At 40.5% G+C, this 14,131-nt stretch overlaps 1 protein-coding gene across 4 annotated transcripts in view; it reads left to right on the plus strand.

Annotated features, from left to right (window-relative positions):
* Positions 1 to 14,131, plus strand: part of ksr2 (kinase suppressor of ras 2) — a 117,110-nt gene that overhangs the window by 20,914 nt on the left and 82,065 nt on the right. For 3 of the 4 annotated variants that reach the window (XM_037777586.1, XM_037777585.1, XM_037777584.1), the window contains exons 4-5: positions 9,656 to 9,691; positions 10,710 to 11,211. In XM_037777586.1, coding sequence (XP_037633514.1) covers positions 9,656 to 9,691; positions 10,710 to 11,211 — 538 coding nt within the window. The remainder of the gene's footprint in view (positions 1 to 9,655; positions 9,692 to 10,709; positions 11,212 to 14,131) is intronic. The other variant, XM_037777587.1, reaches the window with a different exon arrangement.

Raw genomic sequence — 14,131 nt, forward strand, 5'->3', positions numbered from 1 at the left:
TTCATCCATAGAGACCCACTGTAATTAACACTGACAAAAAACATTAAAGTCACTTTTAAAGTCCAAAAAACAAGAACAAATTACTGTTGTAGAAGTTAAAATCTCACGGCACACAAGTTGTTGTTTATTCCTGCTTTAAATAGAGTTTCTTTTCTGACGACGAACTTATTTCACATCCAGCTTCTTCAGGTTTGCAAATCCAATTCTTTGCATTTCAAGTGCATGTTTCTTTGAACTTAGCAGTGCACTGTCAATATGTAGTCAAATCGATTCACCCATCAATTCATTTTTTTATTCTGCGAAAGAGAAGTGAATGAAACTCCACGTTTTGTCACTTTATCTGCCACCTTATCTACTCTGATGGCTGGTATATGAAGCCTTTGTCCAACCGCTCCTCTACAACAAAGTTAATACAGTAGGAATACCTTCTTACCTCTTACTGCTAAGAAACTTGAAATCTTAACCTGAAGTCTTAATGATCTGTGGTCTTGACGTAACATTATGACGCCAATAAAAGCTTCCATTTACCACATGTGGCAACACAAAGCAGCTCTCTAAATATTTGCCTTTGTTGATTTACTGTATGTCCATGTGCTCATGTTGAGCTATACAATGAAGAATTATTTAATTTTATTGAGGGTTAATGTAGCTGCAGAGGTTTATATAATGGTGAATGCCGTCCACAAGGCATATTGAGATATTGGCATATTAAGCATATTGTAAAGGGTAAAGTTAATGGTAAATCATTGGTAAAGTATTTATGTAGCACTTTTATCCAAAGCACTTTACCATGCACTTGCACTTAAATCAGGCGCACCCATTTCCTTTACAGCGAGAAACCACAGAACTCGTCTTGTTTACCATGCTTTGTGGGTGTGACTTTTTTGCAGTGTCATCACCATTCATATTTAGACTATACAACCAATGTGTTTATGATTAAATTGTTTACAAGAGCACAATGTTCTTCATAGATCTAGCCTCTTGCTCTCAAAGTGCACCAGATTGATGCATTTAACTTTAAAATGTAGGCTTCAAAATGTTCTTTCTAAATGCATCATGTTTCCAAAGTCAATGAGTAATCGTGCTAAATAATTGTGATCTCAGCATTGACCAAAATAATCGCAATTATGATTTTTGCCATAATCAAGCAGCCCTAACCCACTCTACTTCCAGAGTAAAATATGTGCAAATGATGGTGGTATTTCGTTAAAATGTAAAAATATGTTGGAGAGGCTGAAGTCGCTTTATTGGGTCAGGTGATATTTGATGCCGTGTGGGTGTTATGGACCCAAATATTTGGCATTTTCTCTCCTATTTTGTTGCTTAAAGACAGATTTTTAATTGTAGAGATTGTCTATCTCACAGTGTAAGGGGTGTAAGATCTTTGTTTTTCCAACATTATGTTCCTAAGAATTAATTTAAAGATGGTCAACCTGTATTTTTTGTGGCTTTTACAAACAATGTGGACTTGCTGAAGCATCTGCTGTGATGCCAAAAGTGCGTTTCTGTTGTTTCATGGTTGCACACCAGGTGGCGTTACAGGCCACACTTTGTTTTTCAGTCTGTCAGGTCAAAGCTTCTGCAATGATACAAATGAACCAGAAGGGGGCAGTAGAACATCACTAAACCTGGGTTGTTCGGTTTGGTATCAACCTTTTGTAAACCCGTTTGATAACATATCTGTTTCTCCTCTACTCCCACTCAAACACACACAAAAACACACTCACAAACACTCACGCACACACACTCTTCTGTAACAGATGTCCTTTCAGTCGAAAGGCTCCGCTGAATAATTAACCAAATTAACTTGATGAGTAGTTTTTCTTCAATGTGCCCTTAACAAAACTGTGCTTTATTAAAAGAGTGTTTTATTAGAGGAGGTTCAACTTGGCTGTTCTGCAAAGCATTTTTTAATTTTTTATGTAATGAATAAGGATTCAGGCATTCAGACAAACAGGTCATTTTACGGCACAGTCCTAAAAACCAGGCTCTTTGTGATTCTGCAGGTACTCAGCTGTCCTCTCCAAATATTCACACCTCTCTGTTGCTCGTTTTGTCAGACTGCTGTGCTGGAGTTGCTCGCCACCTGTGTGCTTCTCTAACTTCCTTCCTTTCTGTCTCATTGGCTTGATTGGGGATGGAGGCGGATGATGTCCAGAGAGACAGGCAGACAGGCAGGCGTCCTCTGGCAGAGTCCGTCAGGGGGTCCCAGCCGCCTATGCCTCAGTCCAGCTGGATTCAGACCAGTCAGGCTTGTGGCGTCTCTGGAGACCAGCTCTCTTTTGCCGTCACTGTCTCGGACTTTGGCTATGTTCACAGCACTGCTTCTAAAAGAAAAAATCCCAGTCTTGATTTTTTCCCCTTGCACCTGATGTAGATTTTTATTTTTCAAATCAGAATAAGTGCAAAACAATCCAGTTTGGTTATGGCAATAACTAAATCTGCATCTGATATATATTGATTTTTATTTTTTACATTTATTGCCCAGATACAACTATAGTGCAGGCTCTAAAGGAAGAGATTTGTCCAGCTGCTAACTGTCATCTTCTTGAAACCCCCAACCCATTGCCCTCTCACCACTGGCCTACGATTCAGTTAACGGCAGCTCTTTCCTGTAGCAGGTGCTGAATTTGCTGGAAGATTATTTACTACATTCCAGCCGTCAATAGCAATTGGTCGGATGTAAATTGCCTCTTCTCCGGCCTTTCAGACTGGTTTTCATTTTGATCTGGTGTTCACAGGCAGCTTATGTTCCCTGTGTTCATCGAGTCGCTGTCCATGGTCCTTGCCGTTGACCTGTATAGTGTTCCTTACAGCATGACATGTCATACTCCAGTTTTCACCACAGGAAAGTTGCTGTCTTTACGGTGTAACAACAAAGAGGCTTAAGGTGTTAAAGTGCTGACTCCTTGTGACTTGAAGACTCTGGTCTCACTAGGATGTTTTTGAGGGTCCCTGTTGTTTTAGCAATTTCCGTTCTGGTCTTAACATCTATGGTGTTGAATGATTCCTCACCAAAATGCTTACATTGCTCACATTACTTCTTAGATTTATTGTCATGATTATCCATGCAGCAAAGTTATAGTTTTAAGTCTTTTTATCTACACTTTCATTTTATGGATATTTATTAACTATGTTTTGTAATCAGCAGTGGCTGATTGGGTACGTAGCACTGTAAAATTTCATGTATTTATGGATGAATGAATTGAACCTTGAACGGCTAGTTTACTCAGAGGGCAACAGGACACGCAATGTGTGCATATTTAGGAAAAGCCCCCTCAGTGGCGTACAAAGTAGGGACTGTTGCACTTACACACTGCCAATTTTGAATTCAAACATCATTAATACAGATTGAATATTACATTTTCTCCCAAGATAGAGCTGCAGTAGAAATTTCAAATGAAAAGTGACAGCCCTAGCATAGACTGGGGAGGGTTTAAAGATCATGGAGGCCTGTCACTCCAAAAACACATCTTTGAACAGAGATATGGGTTATGATCTCCCCCATAGGGATGTCACGGTGAGGACATTTTCCCACTGGTTGATAAACTTGTGTCAACACCGGTGTGACAGATTACACCAGACATTTTACAAGAAGAGATAGCGGTCAATATATGCAGAGCACTTACGCTGATCTTTAACGTTGGATGGCTGTGTGTCTGTGGGGACGCAGGTTTCCGCCGCTCGTATGGACCAGAAACTGCCTTAAAAGAATCTGCTACGTTTCAGAATTTACCAAAAAACGTCTGTTCTGTTTTTGTCTTTCTCTGAGTTTGTTTCATTTCTTCACTGTCTACCTCTTTTTCCCGTCTTCTTGCTTATTGTTCATCATTCTATTCTCTGCCTCTTTTCTTTCACTCATTGCCTCAACCGTACTCCCCTCTCCCTCTCTGGCTCTGTAAAGGCAGGGTCTGGCCACAAAGAGCCACTAATGGGCTCTCTAAAAGGGGGGCTGGCTAGAGATGTGTATATGCGCCACAGAAACACCACCACCACCACCACACAGGGCGGTGAGAGGCTCTTTCACCCGAGAGAAATAAAGACTGTGCTGCAGGGTTCTTCGTATTCTTACGCAGATGAAGCTTGGAGAGCGAGATATGTCATAGTTTTTTAAACATCGCCACATTTGCACATCTGTGTGTGCGTGGGTCAGCATGTATATATACAAGACTGGAAGACGTGCATGTGTTTTTAAGGGTTACACGGCCTAACACTGCTAAGCAAGCAGCGGAGGATGTTCTTACAGCTTGAGTCTTTTTAAAGAGTTATATTTTTTCCTCTTAAAATATCTGGAGGTTGTTGCAAAAGTACAGATATATTCAACCACCATGAATGAGAGCACAGAAAAGGATTTACAGATTTATGCCACATGTTTTTTTTTTTCCAAAGAAAATATGTTGTTCCAGTTTATGAGTCATCAGGAATTATGTTAAAATTGGCAGACATGGACATTCATATACTTTACAATCTTGGCAGTTTAGGCTTTACATCACATAACCGGAGAAATAGAGGACATAATAAGTGAATGTATGTTGCTCTGTGGTGTAATGGTGGAGGAAGGAAACTAATGCAAGTTAATAGAATTTTTCACTACAGGCTCTTGGGATTGCAGTCCACGAGTTGCAATGAGGATGAGTCATACAATTCGGAGGCAGCCGGTCGGTCCTTTGTGCCGCAATATACACACATTATCCAGCCCGCCCCACAAGTCCTCACACACACACAAACACACACACAAACATTTTCACATGGACAATTTCTTGAATATGAGTTCTTCTGTTGATCAGGGCTAATAGTGTTGATCCTTGCTTTGCATGACAGGTCTCCTTGTTGCCTTTCCTTTTGTAATCTTTGATAGCTAAAAAGGAATGTCCCCGTGCCCGGCCTTAAGACAGCTTCACATGCATACAAACACCTAATTGGCTTCAAATGCCATCAGCAAGAAAAGGAGATGAAGAAAGGCAGAGGAGAGGGAGGCACTGAATATGCGAGAGAGGAGATTGGAAGAGAAGAAAGGAAAGTGAAGGAGGCATGTGGGGGAAGAAGTACTCGGAATAACATGAGAGGAAAAATTAGGGTGAGAAAGAGGCATGACGACAGGAGGTGAAGAAGAAACGTTGTCATGTCGAGAAGAAAAGAGCAGATGCAACAGGGAAGGAAGACGACTAGAAGAAGCATTGACCGAACCCCCAACACCCATCTTCCTGAACACCCCTGGGTGGTCCTTGATGGCTGTTAACTAATTAGCAGAGTAGAACTTTGAGTCCCACTGATTACACTGCAAGAACGTCCACAAACCCTGCATCTATTGAACGCAGCATTGCCCTTTTCGCCAAATCCTGTTTACAGTGGCAGTAATATAAACCAGGTACTGTCCCGGTGGCATTTCACTGCCATTTAGCCTAAAGAAGCGACACATCCAGAGGTAATTAGTCCAATTATGAAGCTGTTATCTGCCTTTCTCAAAGCGTCACCGCATGTTAAGATTGCCCCATTAATGGTGTTGGGGTGTGTCATTTGCATTAATCACCGCAGAGGAGAAGCTAAATGCTTCAGGTGCATTGTTTGGTTCGACAGTTGATGTTGAGATGCAGGGTTATTCAAGTGAGGGGAGAGAATGGAAGATTGATGATGAGGTGGCTCCAAAATTACATCTAAAGTTATGCATAAACGGGAACAGCATCTGCTAATACCAGTGTTGTTGTACTCGATATGTTGATCTTGAGACTGGTCTCAACACCGCTTTTTGAAGGTTTCTGTCTCGAAATCTACCACGTTTTTACTTGACCTTGTCTCCCGTCAACGCCACAACTGCGGGGATATCTAAATAACGAAATTGCCTGATTGTCTGATTTATTTGTTAACATCATTACTGTGATTGCTCATAGAAAAAAAGGAAAATTCCCACACGAAAAAATTCACCTCTGCAATGCCTTTTGATTATTTTATCAAGACATTTCTCATGGTTCACTTACACAGTATATATGGCAATAAAAGAGGTAAACGGAGAGGAATCTTCATTTGTTTTCTGTGGGTGTTTTTATGGGAATGTGGATCTTTCAGATCAATTTGAGGATTGCCTATGGTTTGCATGTTCCACACAGTGGACAACCTCCGAGTCTGGAAAGTGAAGCCAATCCGATTGTATAGAAATCTATGAGAAAATGAGCCTACTTCTCACTTGATTTATTACCTCAGTAAACATTGTAAACATGAGTTTATGGTCTCAATCACTAGTTTCAAGCCATCTTCAAAACAACATGATGTTCATTTAGTAAATTATGGTCCCATTTAGAGTCAAATAGACCATAAAGCAGGGTATGCTTTAGGGTGTGGATAGCTAATGATTGACAGGCTGCTACCACAGTGTTGTCCGGTCTGGGAGTTGTCAGCGTTTTCATCTTACAATTTTAACCCTTTCACAGTGTGTTTTCAGTTCATGAAAGTTAATTGTAACATTTAAAAAATGTCTTATTTAGCATTTGGTTGTGCTTAGCTCAACCCTCTTGTGTCACTTCTGGTTGCAAAAAAACAAGATGGTGACAGCCAAAATGCCAAACTCGAGGCTTCAAAACCGTAGTCTACAAACCAATGGGTGACGTCACGGGGCCTACGTCCACTTCTTATATACAGTCTATTGTTCCACATTTGACCCTTCGGTCATGCAGTGTGGGACTCGCACAGGTCTGTTCTCGGTGTTGACTTGGTCTGAACCGTTGAAAGTCTTGGTCCTGTCTTGGTCTCGATACACTCTCCATTTAGGTGGTCTTGACTACAACACTGGCTAATATATGGGAAGGAAGATTGGTCTATGAGGACATTCTTGCTAGAGAATGTGACATTCATAGCTTGCTCAAAGCAGTTTATAATGAAAATTGGTTGCAAATGTATCATGATCATTTTGTACTATGATAAAGTCTGAATATTACTTTATGCATCGCCAAGAAAAGTAGCAGTAAGTAAAAGAAAAGCAATGTAATGTGAGTTCCGCAGCAGTAAGAATACTTTCACAGAAATTGATTGAGCGTAGTCGAGCCTTGATATCAGCAGGCTTCTGCTCTGATGAAATGGCTTCTAGAAGTTGTGATAAACTACAAGGCTATACTTTTTTTCTATCAAAGCTCTGCATTAAAAGTAACTTCTAAAACTCTCTAACAAGCAAAAGCCACACAAATTAACTTAAATCACAGTCCTCAAAGGGGTTATGCTCGGTCTGTGTTCTTCATCTCATTTGTCAGTGACTTTATTTTTTTTGGTTTGCCTGAGGCTTTTGCTTAGGTGAGATTATGTGAAACAAGAAATTCATAAGTCAAGTCTTGTTACTATTTTACTGAAGCAGTTGCTAAGATACTAGTGCGCTTGATGAATTGACTCATTACTTGAAGTAACAGTTGCATGAGTGCGATTCAAGTTCATTGCTTCTCTTCCAGAGAAATTTCACTTGGGTATCAGCTTGATAAGTACTGTCAAAAGCATTTTGAAAGTGAGGCTGCCTCGTGCAAGAATATAATTACCAAAGGGAAACTCGTCATTGGAAATCAAAAGTGATTGGTCGACAACTATCTTGTTAGATTTAGCAAGGTGCTAATTGTGAAATGGACAGTACAAATTGGCACCTCATGTGTCGGGTATTAAGCACCTCTAAACCTGACCAAAAGCAATCAGCTTTCTGTAGCCTCTCATCTGTATTTTCAGTGGTGTGAACTCTTCAGTGGCCGTTGATTAGTTTCAGTCGTTCATATGGGGTCAAGCTGAACTTTTACATTTCTGAGTGGCCAATTGTGGTTTTATTCCTGCTAATGAAGGAGGCTTGATTGAGCATCCCCCTCATCTTTCCCTACATATGTGGATGAGTGGCCTTTTGGGTCCACTCCTCCTTTCTGCATCTTGATGTCTTTCTGAAGGGGTTTTTAGGGTTGAGATATGTGGTCCTCATAATGTGGGTTCAGGCACAAGTGTGAGCGTGGTCCTCAGGCCGCCACACTGAGGGCAGAGCGACAGTGACCACTTCACTCTAGAGACCCTACTGATTACTATCCATAGGCGTGAATAACAGTTATCAACAGGGTCTATATTGCAGGGACTAATCAATCCTTGCAAATGTGATGCGTATTTGTTGAATATCAGTCAAAGTAAAATATCAATATGGCTACATGTCTTCAAACGTAAGATCTCAAGGTTTCCATATCACACAAACATGTTCTGTAGGGGATAGATAACCATGTGCCTTGCAGTGCTGAAAACCAGCAGGTTTCCAAGACAACCAAAGACAACACCAGGTTCACTGATAAGAAAAAATAACTTCAGCCGGAGAGCAGGAACTAAACGGTGACCATTGACCAGTGATCATTTGGTTTACTGTAATCAAAGATTATAGAAGCAAAGAGGAGAAACTCTTCTGGCAAACTCTTCTCTCACACATTACACACTCATTACACAAAGCAACAATGGGCATGCGTGAAATGAGGAGAGGACGTCATCGCCCACTCCATTTTATATGTCCACACAGATACAAAGTAACCAGAGTTTTTAAAAATCTACGCCATAGAAGGCGTTTTCAAATATATCCGTTTTTGTGACCCAAAACGTTGCGTGTGGACGAGAGGCCAATACGTAGAGGAAAATATCAGTTTACATGTAGACAGGGCCTAAAAGTATCATCAGGTTTCTACAAATTGTTATCTTCTGGTTGCCATTTGCAGTGCACGCAACACAATTTTAAGCTTGATGATTGGAACATTTTACTTTATAAAATAACCCCCAGATATTTCCTGAGGCAGCGGCTCATCCTTTGTCCAACCAGGAGAGTTTAATGCCCAAGTGCTGAACTCTACTTTTACCTCAGGAACCAAGGATGCCCAAAGTCCTTTGCTACTCTATATTACACCCTCTCAGCCTCAGGACATTAACTGCATCACTGTTTCATTTAAAACAAATTGTTTTGCTATGTTTCAGTAGTGCTAAACATAATTTTTGGTGAATGAAAACTTGCAGTCTTTTTTTTTGGGTTGTTAATGGGAAATTTAAGAACCCCCCCGCCGAGATGACTAAAGTATATTTAAAAAAAAAGAAAATGAGACCCTTGAAAATCCCTGCATATTACGTCCCTTGTGTCATTGCAGCCGTCTCTTCCCACAACTCATCGTTCCTCCCGGCCTCTTCTTCATAACATTACAGAATAGGAAAGGCTGCAGGCTTTTTTTTTTTTCCATCAAGTTTAGCAATTCCACTGGGATCTTTTATGGGAGATATTTTGTGTGGTTCATTTGATGTTGCTGGTGTTGATATTGTGTTTGAAGTTTGTGTTTTTGATGCTTATAGTTCCTTGGAGACAATGTCGCAGAGAAGAAAAATAATGACACAAAAAAAAAAGTGTAGTGTTGTTGACAGAAATTTGCATTAAATATGGCTCGGCGGTCAATAGCAGTTTTTGAAGCTTGTGAGGTAAACTTTGCCCAGAGTCATGTATGAGATGCTGCATCTGCTGAGATGTACCCAAGATCAATTCTACCAATGTTATGTTTTGTTTTGCTGAACAGCCTTTTGGCTATGCATAACTGCAGATGGAAAGACAAGTAAGACGTTGCAGACTATTTCAGCTGTGCCTCTGCCAGATCAATAAACACATTCTTTTTTTTTTTGTTTCTTTCTGAAGAAGAACTTGAGGAGGATAAATTGCACAGTAACGGAGGTAAAGTATTTTCATCTGAGCTCAAAAACACTCATTTTGGCTGCTCACCTTCAATTATTTTGCCTCTGTTGCTATCTCTTTCTCATTCAAAAGAAAGTTTAGTTTCGGTAGAAGTCGGCTTGTGTTTATGACTCATGCAGCTTTGACCTGTTCTGTTTTTGGTGCACTCTTCCATTTTCCCCACTCTCTGTCTCCATCCATTCATGCTTAATCTGCTCCACATCAGCATATTTGAACACCACTGCACTATACGGTCACATCCGATAACAGCTGAGTTAATTCCTCATTACCCAAATTGAGCACATTTGCTGGTCGTAAATGTTTGCTTGCTGCCAGGGTTACTCTTACTACCGCAATCAAGAGGTAGAGTTAATGGATGTTTTAGTATTAAGTGCATGAAAAGAACCACTTTAGTTTAACTTGATACACCATATTACACAAAAATGTTCACCCAAATTATGAAAAAAACATTTTCTCACTTGTCACAAATGGCATGTAGACATGCAGATAGTTTTGCTTTTATTTGCCCAGGTTTTTGAGACATCATCCACTGAGATTTCTACAATGGAGATACTCTCAGTGCTGATATTTTATGTTAAATCCAACAGCAACATCTTTTTACATAAGAACAAGGTTTCAACAGTTTTCATTGGGACTAATTCTTCAGTAGAAAGTAGTTCCAATGAAAGTTACGTGGTTTATAGATTATCCAGAGTAACTGGGACATATCCAGTTTGATTTTTCAGATGGCATTTTTGAAAAGATGTGATCAGCATGAACAAAAATCCATTCCTCTATTGTATTATATAGGTTCAGAGTCAGAAAACTTAACACATGTCTCAAAACCTGGGAGAATTAAACTAAAACTATTTGCATGGCTAGATACTAAACTACAGATAAGCAAGAAGATAGTGTATGTTTGTTTGTAATTAGTGTGAACAAGGATTTTATTCAGTTTGACACAACCAGATGTTATTTTGGTGTTAAATTAGTCTCTATATCTGTCCTCTTCCAACAGGGAGCCAGTCGAAGCAGGACTGGTCCATCCAGTGGCCCACCTCTGAATCGGGCAAAGAAAACACTCCGGTGTGCCAGCCAGAGGTCAGTCAGTGGATCCGGTTCCAGCTCTCCCAAAGCCCCAAAGTCCAGTCCAAGTACAACCAGCACATGTGCCACAGCCCCCAGGCCCTGGCCCCCCCTTTATATGCCGATCGACTGACCGTCGACAGCCCATCCACAGGGCTCTTCCCTCCTTTGGACTTTGGTCATCGCTCCCTGCCCCCGTCACCCCGCCAGAGGCATTTTGGCCACACACCTCCTCGGACTCCCTTGGTGGTCAACACCATGACCCCACCTGGCACTCCCCCCATGCGGCGAAGGAACAAAGTGAAGGCCCCGGGCACGCCACCTCCGCCGAGCCGCAAGCTCATCCATCTGCTGCCGGGCTTCACCGCACTGCACCGCAGCAAATCCCACGAGTTCCAGCTGGGGAACCGCTTGGATGACACACAGACACCAAAGTAAGTGTTATACTCTTCTGCATTTTAAATGGCAAACAGTTGGTGCTTTGTGTTTACTTAACAGCCCCAAACCATGATACCAATACAATTAAAAAGGTCAAAGCACCATCAAAATTCTAAGCACAGGATCTGAAGCTGCTATCACGCTCAAATTGATTGACAGGTCTTTTAAGGCAGGAATATGAATGTTGCTGTCAAAGGTTTGTTTACACCTGTAATGATTTTAAACCTATATTTTAAACTAGAATCAGTTGAATAACATTTTTTCGATATAGAAGCTCCAGACTCTTTCTCAAGCATGTACGTCAGTCTCTGCTGAAACTCCATACTTCTATGATTTTCTAAAGAACAACATCATAGTTAAATTGATCAGTTTATTCATAAGTTTTGTGTTATTGATTAGTCTGAGCGAGCTATTTTCCCCTGTGGACGCTCCTACACTGTGTCAAAAGTTGAGTTTGGTTCAACTTTCTTTGCATTTTATGAAAACACGCTGGGTAGTCAGCTTACAAACCAGACGCCGACGACGAGGTGGGCGAGTGGTTAAGGTGACGGACTGCTAATCTATTGTGCTATCCTCATCACAGTCACGTTAACTATAGTTTGCCATGATAACCTGTCAACAACAATAACATGCAACATCAAAATGTTCTGTTCCTTTTTTCCCATTACGTATCTACCCATTGTCAAACATTTTTTAATATTATATACATATATATATTGATATTTGAAAATGAATAGATTACAACAGCAAACCTAGCGTTAGAGACAATAATAATTATAGGGATTTTATCAGGGGAGGAAGTATTCAGATCTTTTACTTGAGTAAAATTAGCAATTCTGCATTATAAATTTACTGCATTACAAGTAGAAGTCCTGCACTAAAGATGCCACTTTTTATTTTTTATTTAATTTTTTGCATTTTAAGAAATTTTATAGTTAAAGAGCATTCAACAAAATCGAAAAAAATTAAAATAAGATAAAATAATAATCAACGAAACAGGAGACATTTTTTTTAATATTTAACAAAAAAAAATGAAAACAAAAAAAATCAAAATAGATCAAATAACTGATTACATAAATAACAATTCATAGGTTATAGTTGTCAGATAATTTATATCAATAAAAAAAAGAAACAACAGCCGGGTGTAAAAGCTACACACATGCTCTCGTCTTAGTTGTCACATCTAACCAGGGGATGATTAGAAATATTGTGTGATGTATATCTAAAGATGCCACCGTTGTAAAAGTAAGTATGTGAATATTATTAGCAAGCGTATCAAACATAAAAGTACTCATAATTCAGAAAATGTGTGTATGCTTGGAAGGAAGATGATGTGAAAGCAACAACAAAATTACGCTAAATATTGTTGTAATTTAGGACTGAGGCTACGAGGGGTTTTATTGCACACATTTGTTTGACTGTTGAAATTATCTTGTTTCTAAAGTTTCTTAGAGACAATATTCCAAGTTGTTGTTGGTCAGTCAATTTCAGCAGATGGCCTGCCTGAAGCGAACATTCAGAGATGCGGTCCTCGCTCTCCCTGATCTGTACAAGGTCTCACAACGTAATTCCATCTGATTCAAGTTGCACAGAAAGGAAGTTAAGGCCCCACCTTTCCATTCAGTAGTTTTACTACAACTTAATCTTCCACCAGAGCCCAATCAGATTAATTCCTGCATGGGAGGACATCATTGCCCATAAAGAACCAACGGCCTGTCGGTAGAGATAAGGGGGCCTCGCGGCTGAGTTCCTGACCGGCCATGCCTGTGTCTGGTGCTATGCTGATCAGATTTGGCCACGAACAGGGTCCACCATTGCTAGGTAATCAGGAAACCAGAGTCCGCCTCAGGAGAGCTGCACTCATTTTGATAATGCCATTAGATGACAGTGCCCTATCACTGCTACACTTGGTAAGTTAATATTTGGGAGTTGTCCTCTGCTTTTACGATGGCCATCTGGGTTATATTTGGTGTGTCCTTGGTTACATCCTCATGTCCGTACACGTGGGTGTGTGCATCTGTATCTGCACAGTGAGGAGTGGATCATAGCCGCAGTGAATAGGCTCAAACGGCATTAGAGAATTGATTACCGGTCCCTGAGCGCTGATAGACTGCAGGCTGTGAGTTGAGCCCCGCTAATCAATGGCCTGTGTGTGCCTGGAAATGTCGCAACTCATCGAGACAGGGCAGATCTGCTGGCTTCTCTGATAGCCAAGTACCTCTCATAATACATCATAATTGGTTGGAGGATGGTGCTGGCAAGCATCAACTTGGTGGTTCAGTTTTGGCATGAGACACTCGTCCTTGTTTGCTTCTTATCTGTATGCGTGAGGGAATTGGCTTCATTGCAAAGTTGGCGTCTGCATTTTTCCTGATGCATGAGTAAATACCTGAAGTTAGGAGCCTGAAAGTTCACACCATTTTCTTAATTCCTTCCTCGGATGAAAAACAAAATGCAAACATTTCACCCCGGCAAACCAAACTCTGAAGAAAATATCTATAATATCACACAAAAAGGCAATTTCATACTTTAATGACTTCTTTTCTGTGATACCTGATTCCTTCCATACTACTCACATTCCCCCCTATTACCAACCTTACTATTTTAATGAGCTCACAGTGCTCCTTAGGTCCTCATTTTCTCTTGCTTAATTGCCTGGCACTGTGGCCAGGACACAATAACCAGGGATTACCCTCTGACCCCAAGAGACATTTTTCTCCCTTTATCTTAATGAGATATAGCATAATATCTCATTATCACTGCATAATACAGCGCAATGACTATGTAGCTGAGTGTGCAAGAATGCCCGGCATGCCATGTTGAAGGGAACTGAGGTTTGGTTTTGGCACTGATAGATAAGTGACATTTCATTTTATGAAATGTAGTAATTGCCTATTGTCCTTTTGCTTTGGAAAC

Source organism: Sebastes umbrosus, chromosome 8 (assembly GCF_015220745.1).
Source record: "Sebastes umbrosus isolate fSebUmb1 chromosome 8, fSebUmb1.pri, whole genome shotgun sequence".
In the NCBI taxonomy this organism is placed as follows: Eukaryota; Metazoa; Chordata; class Actinopteri; order Perciformes; family Sebastidae; genus Sebastes; species Sebastes umbrosus.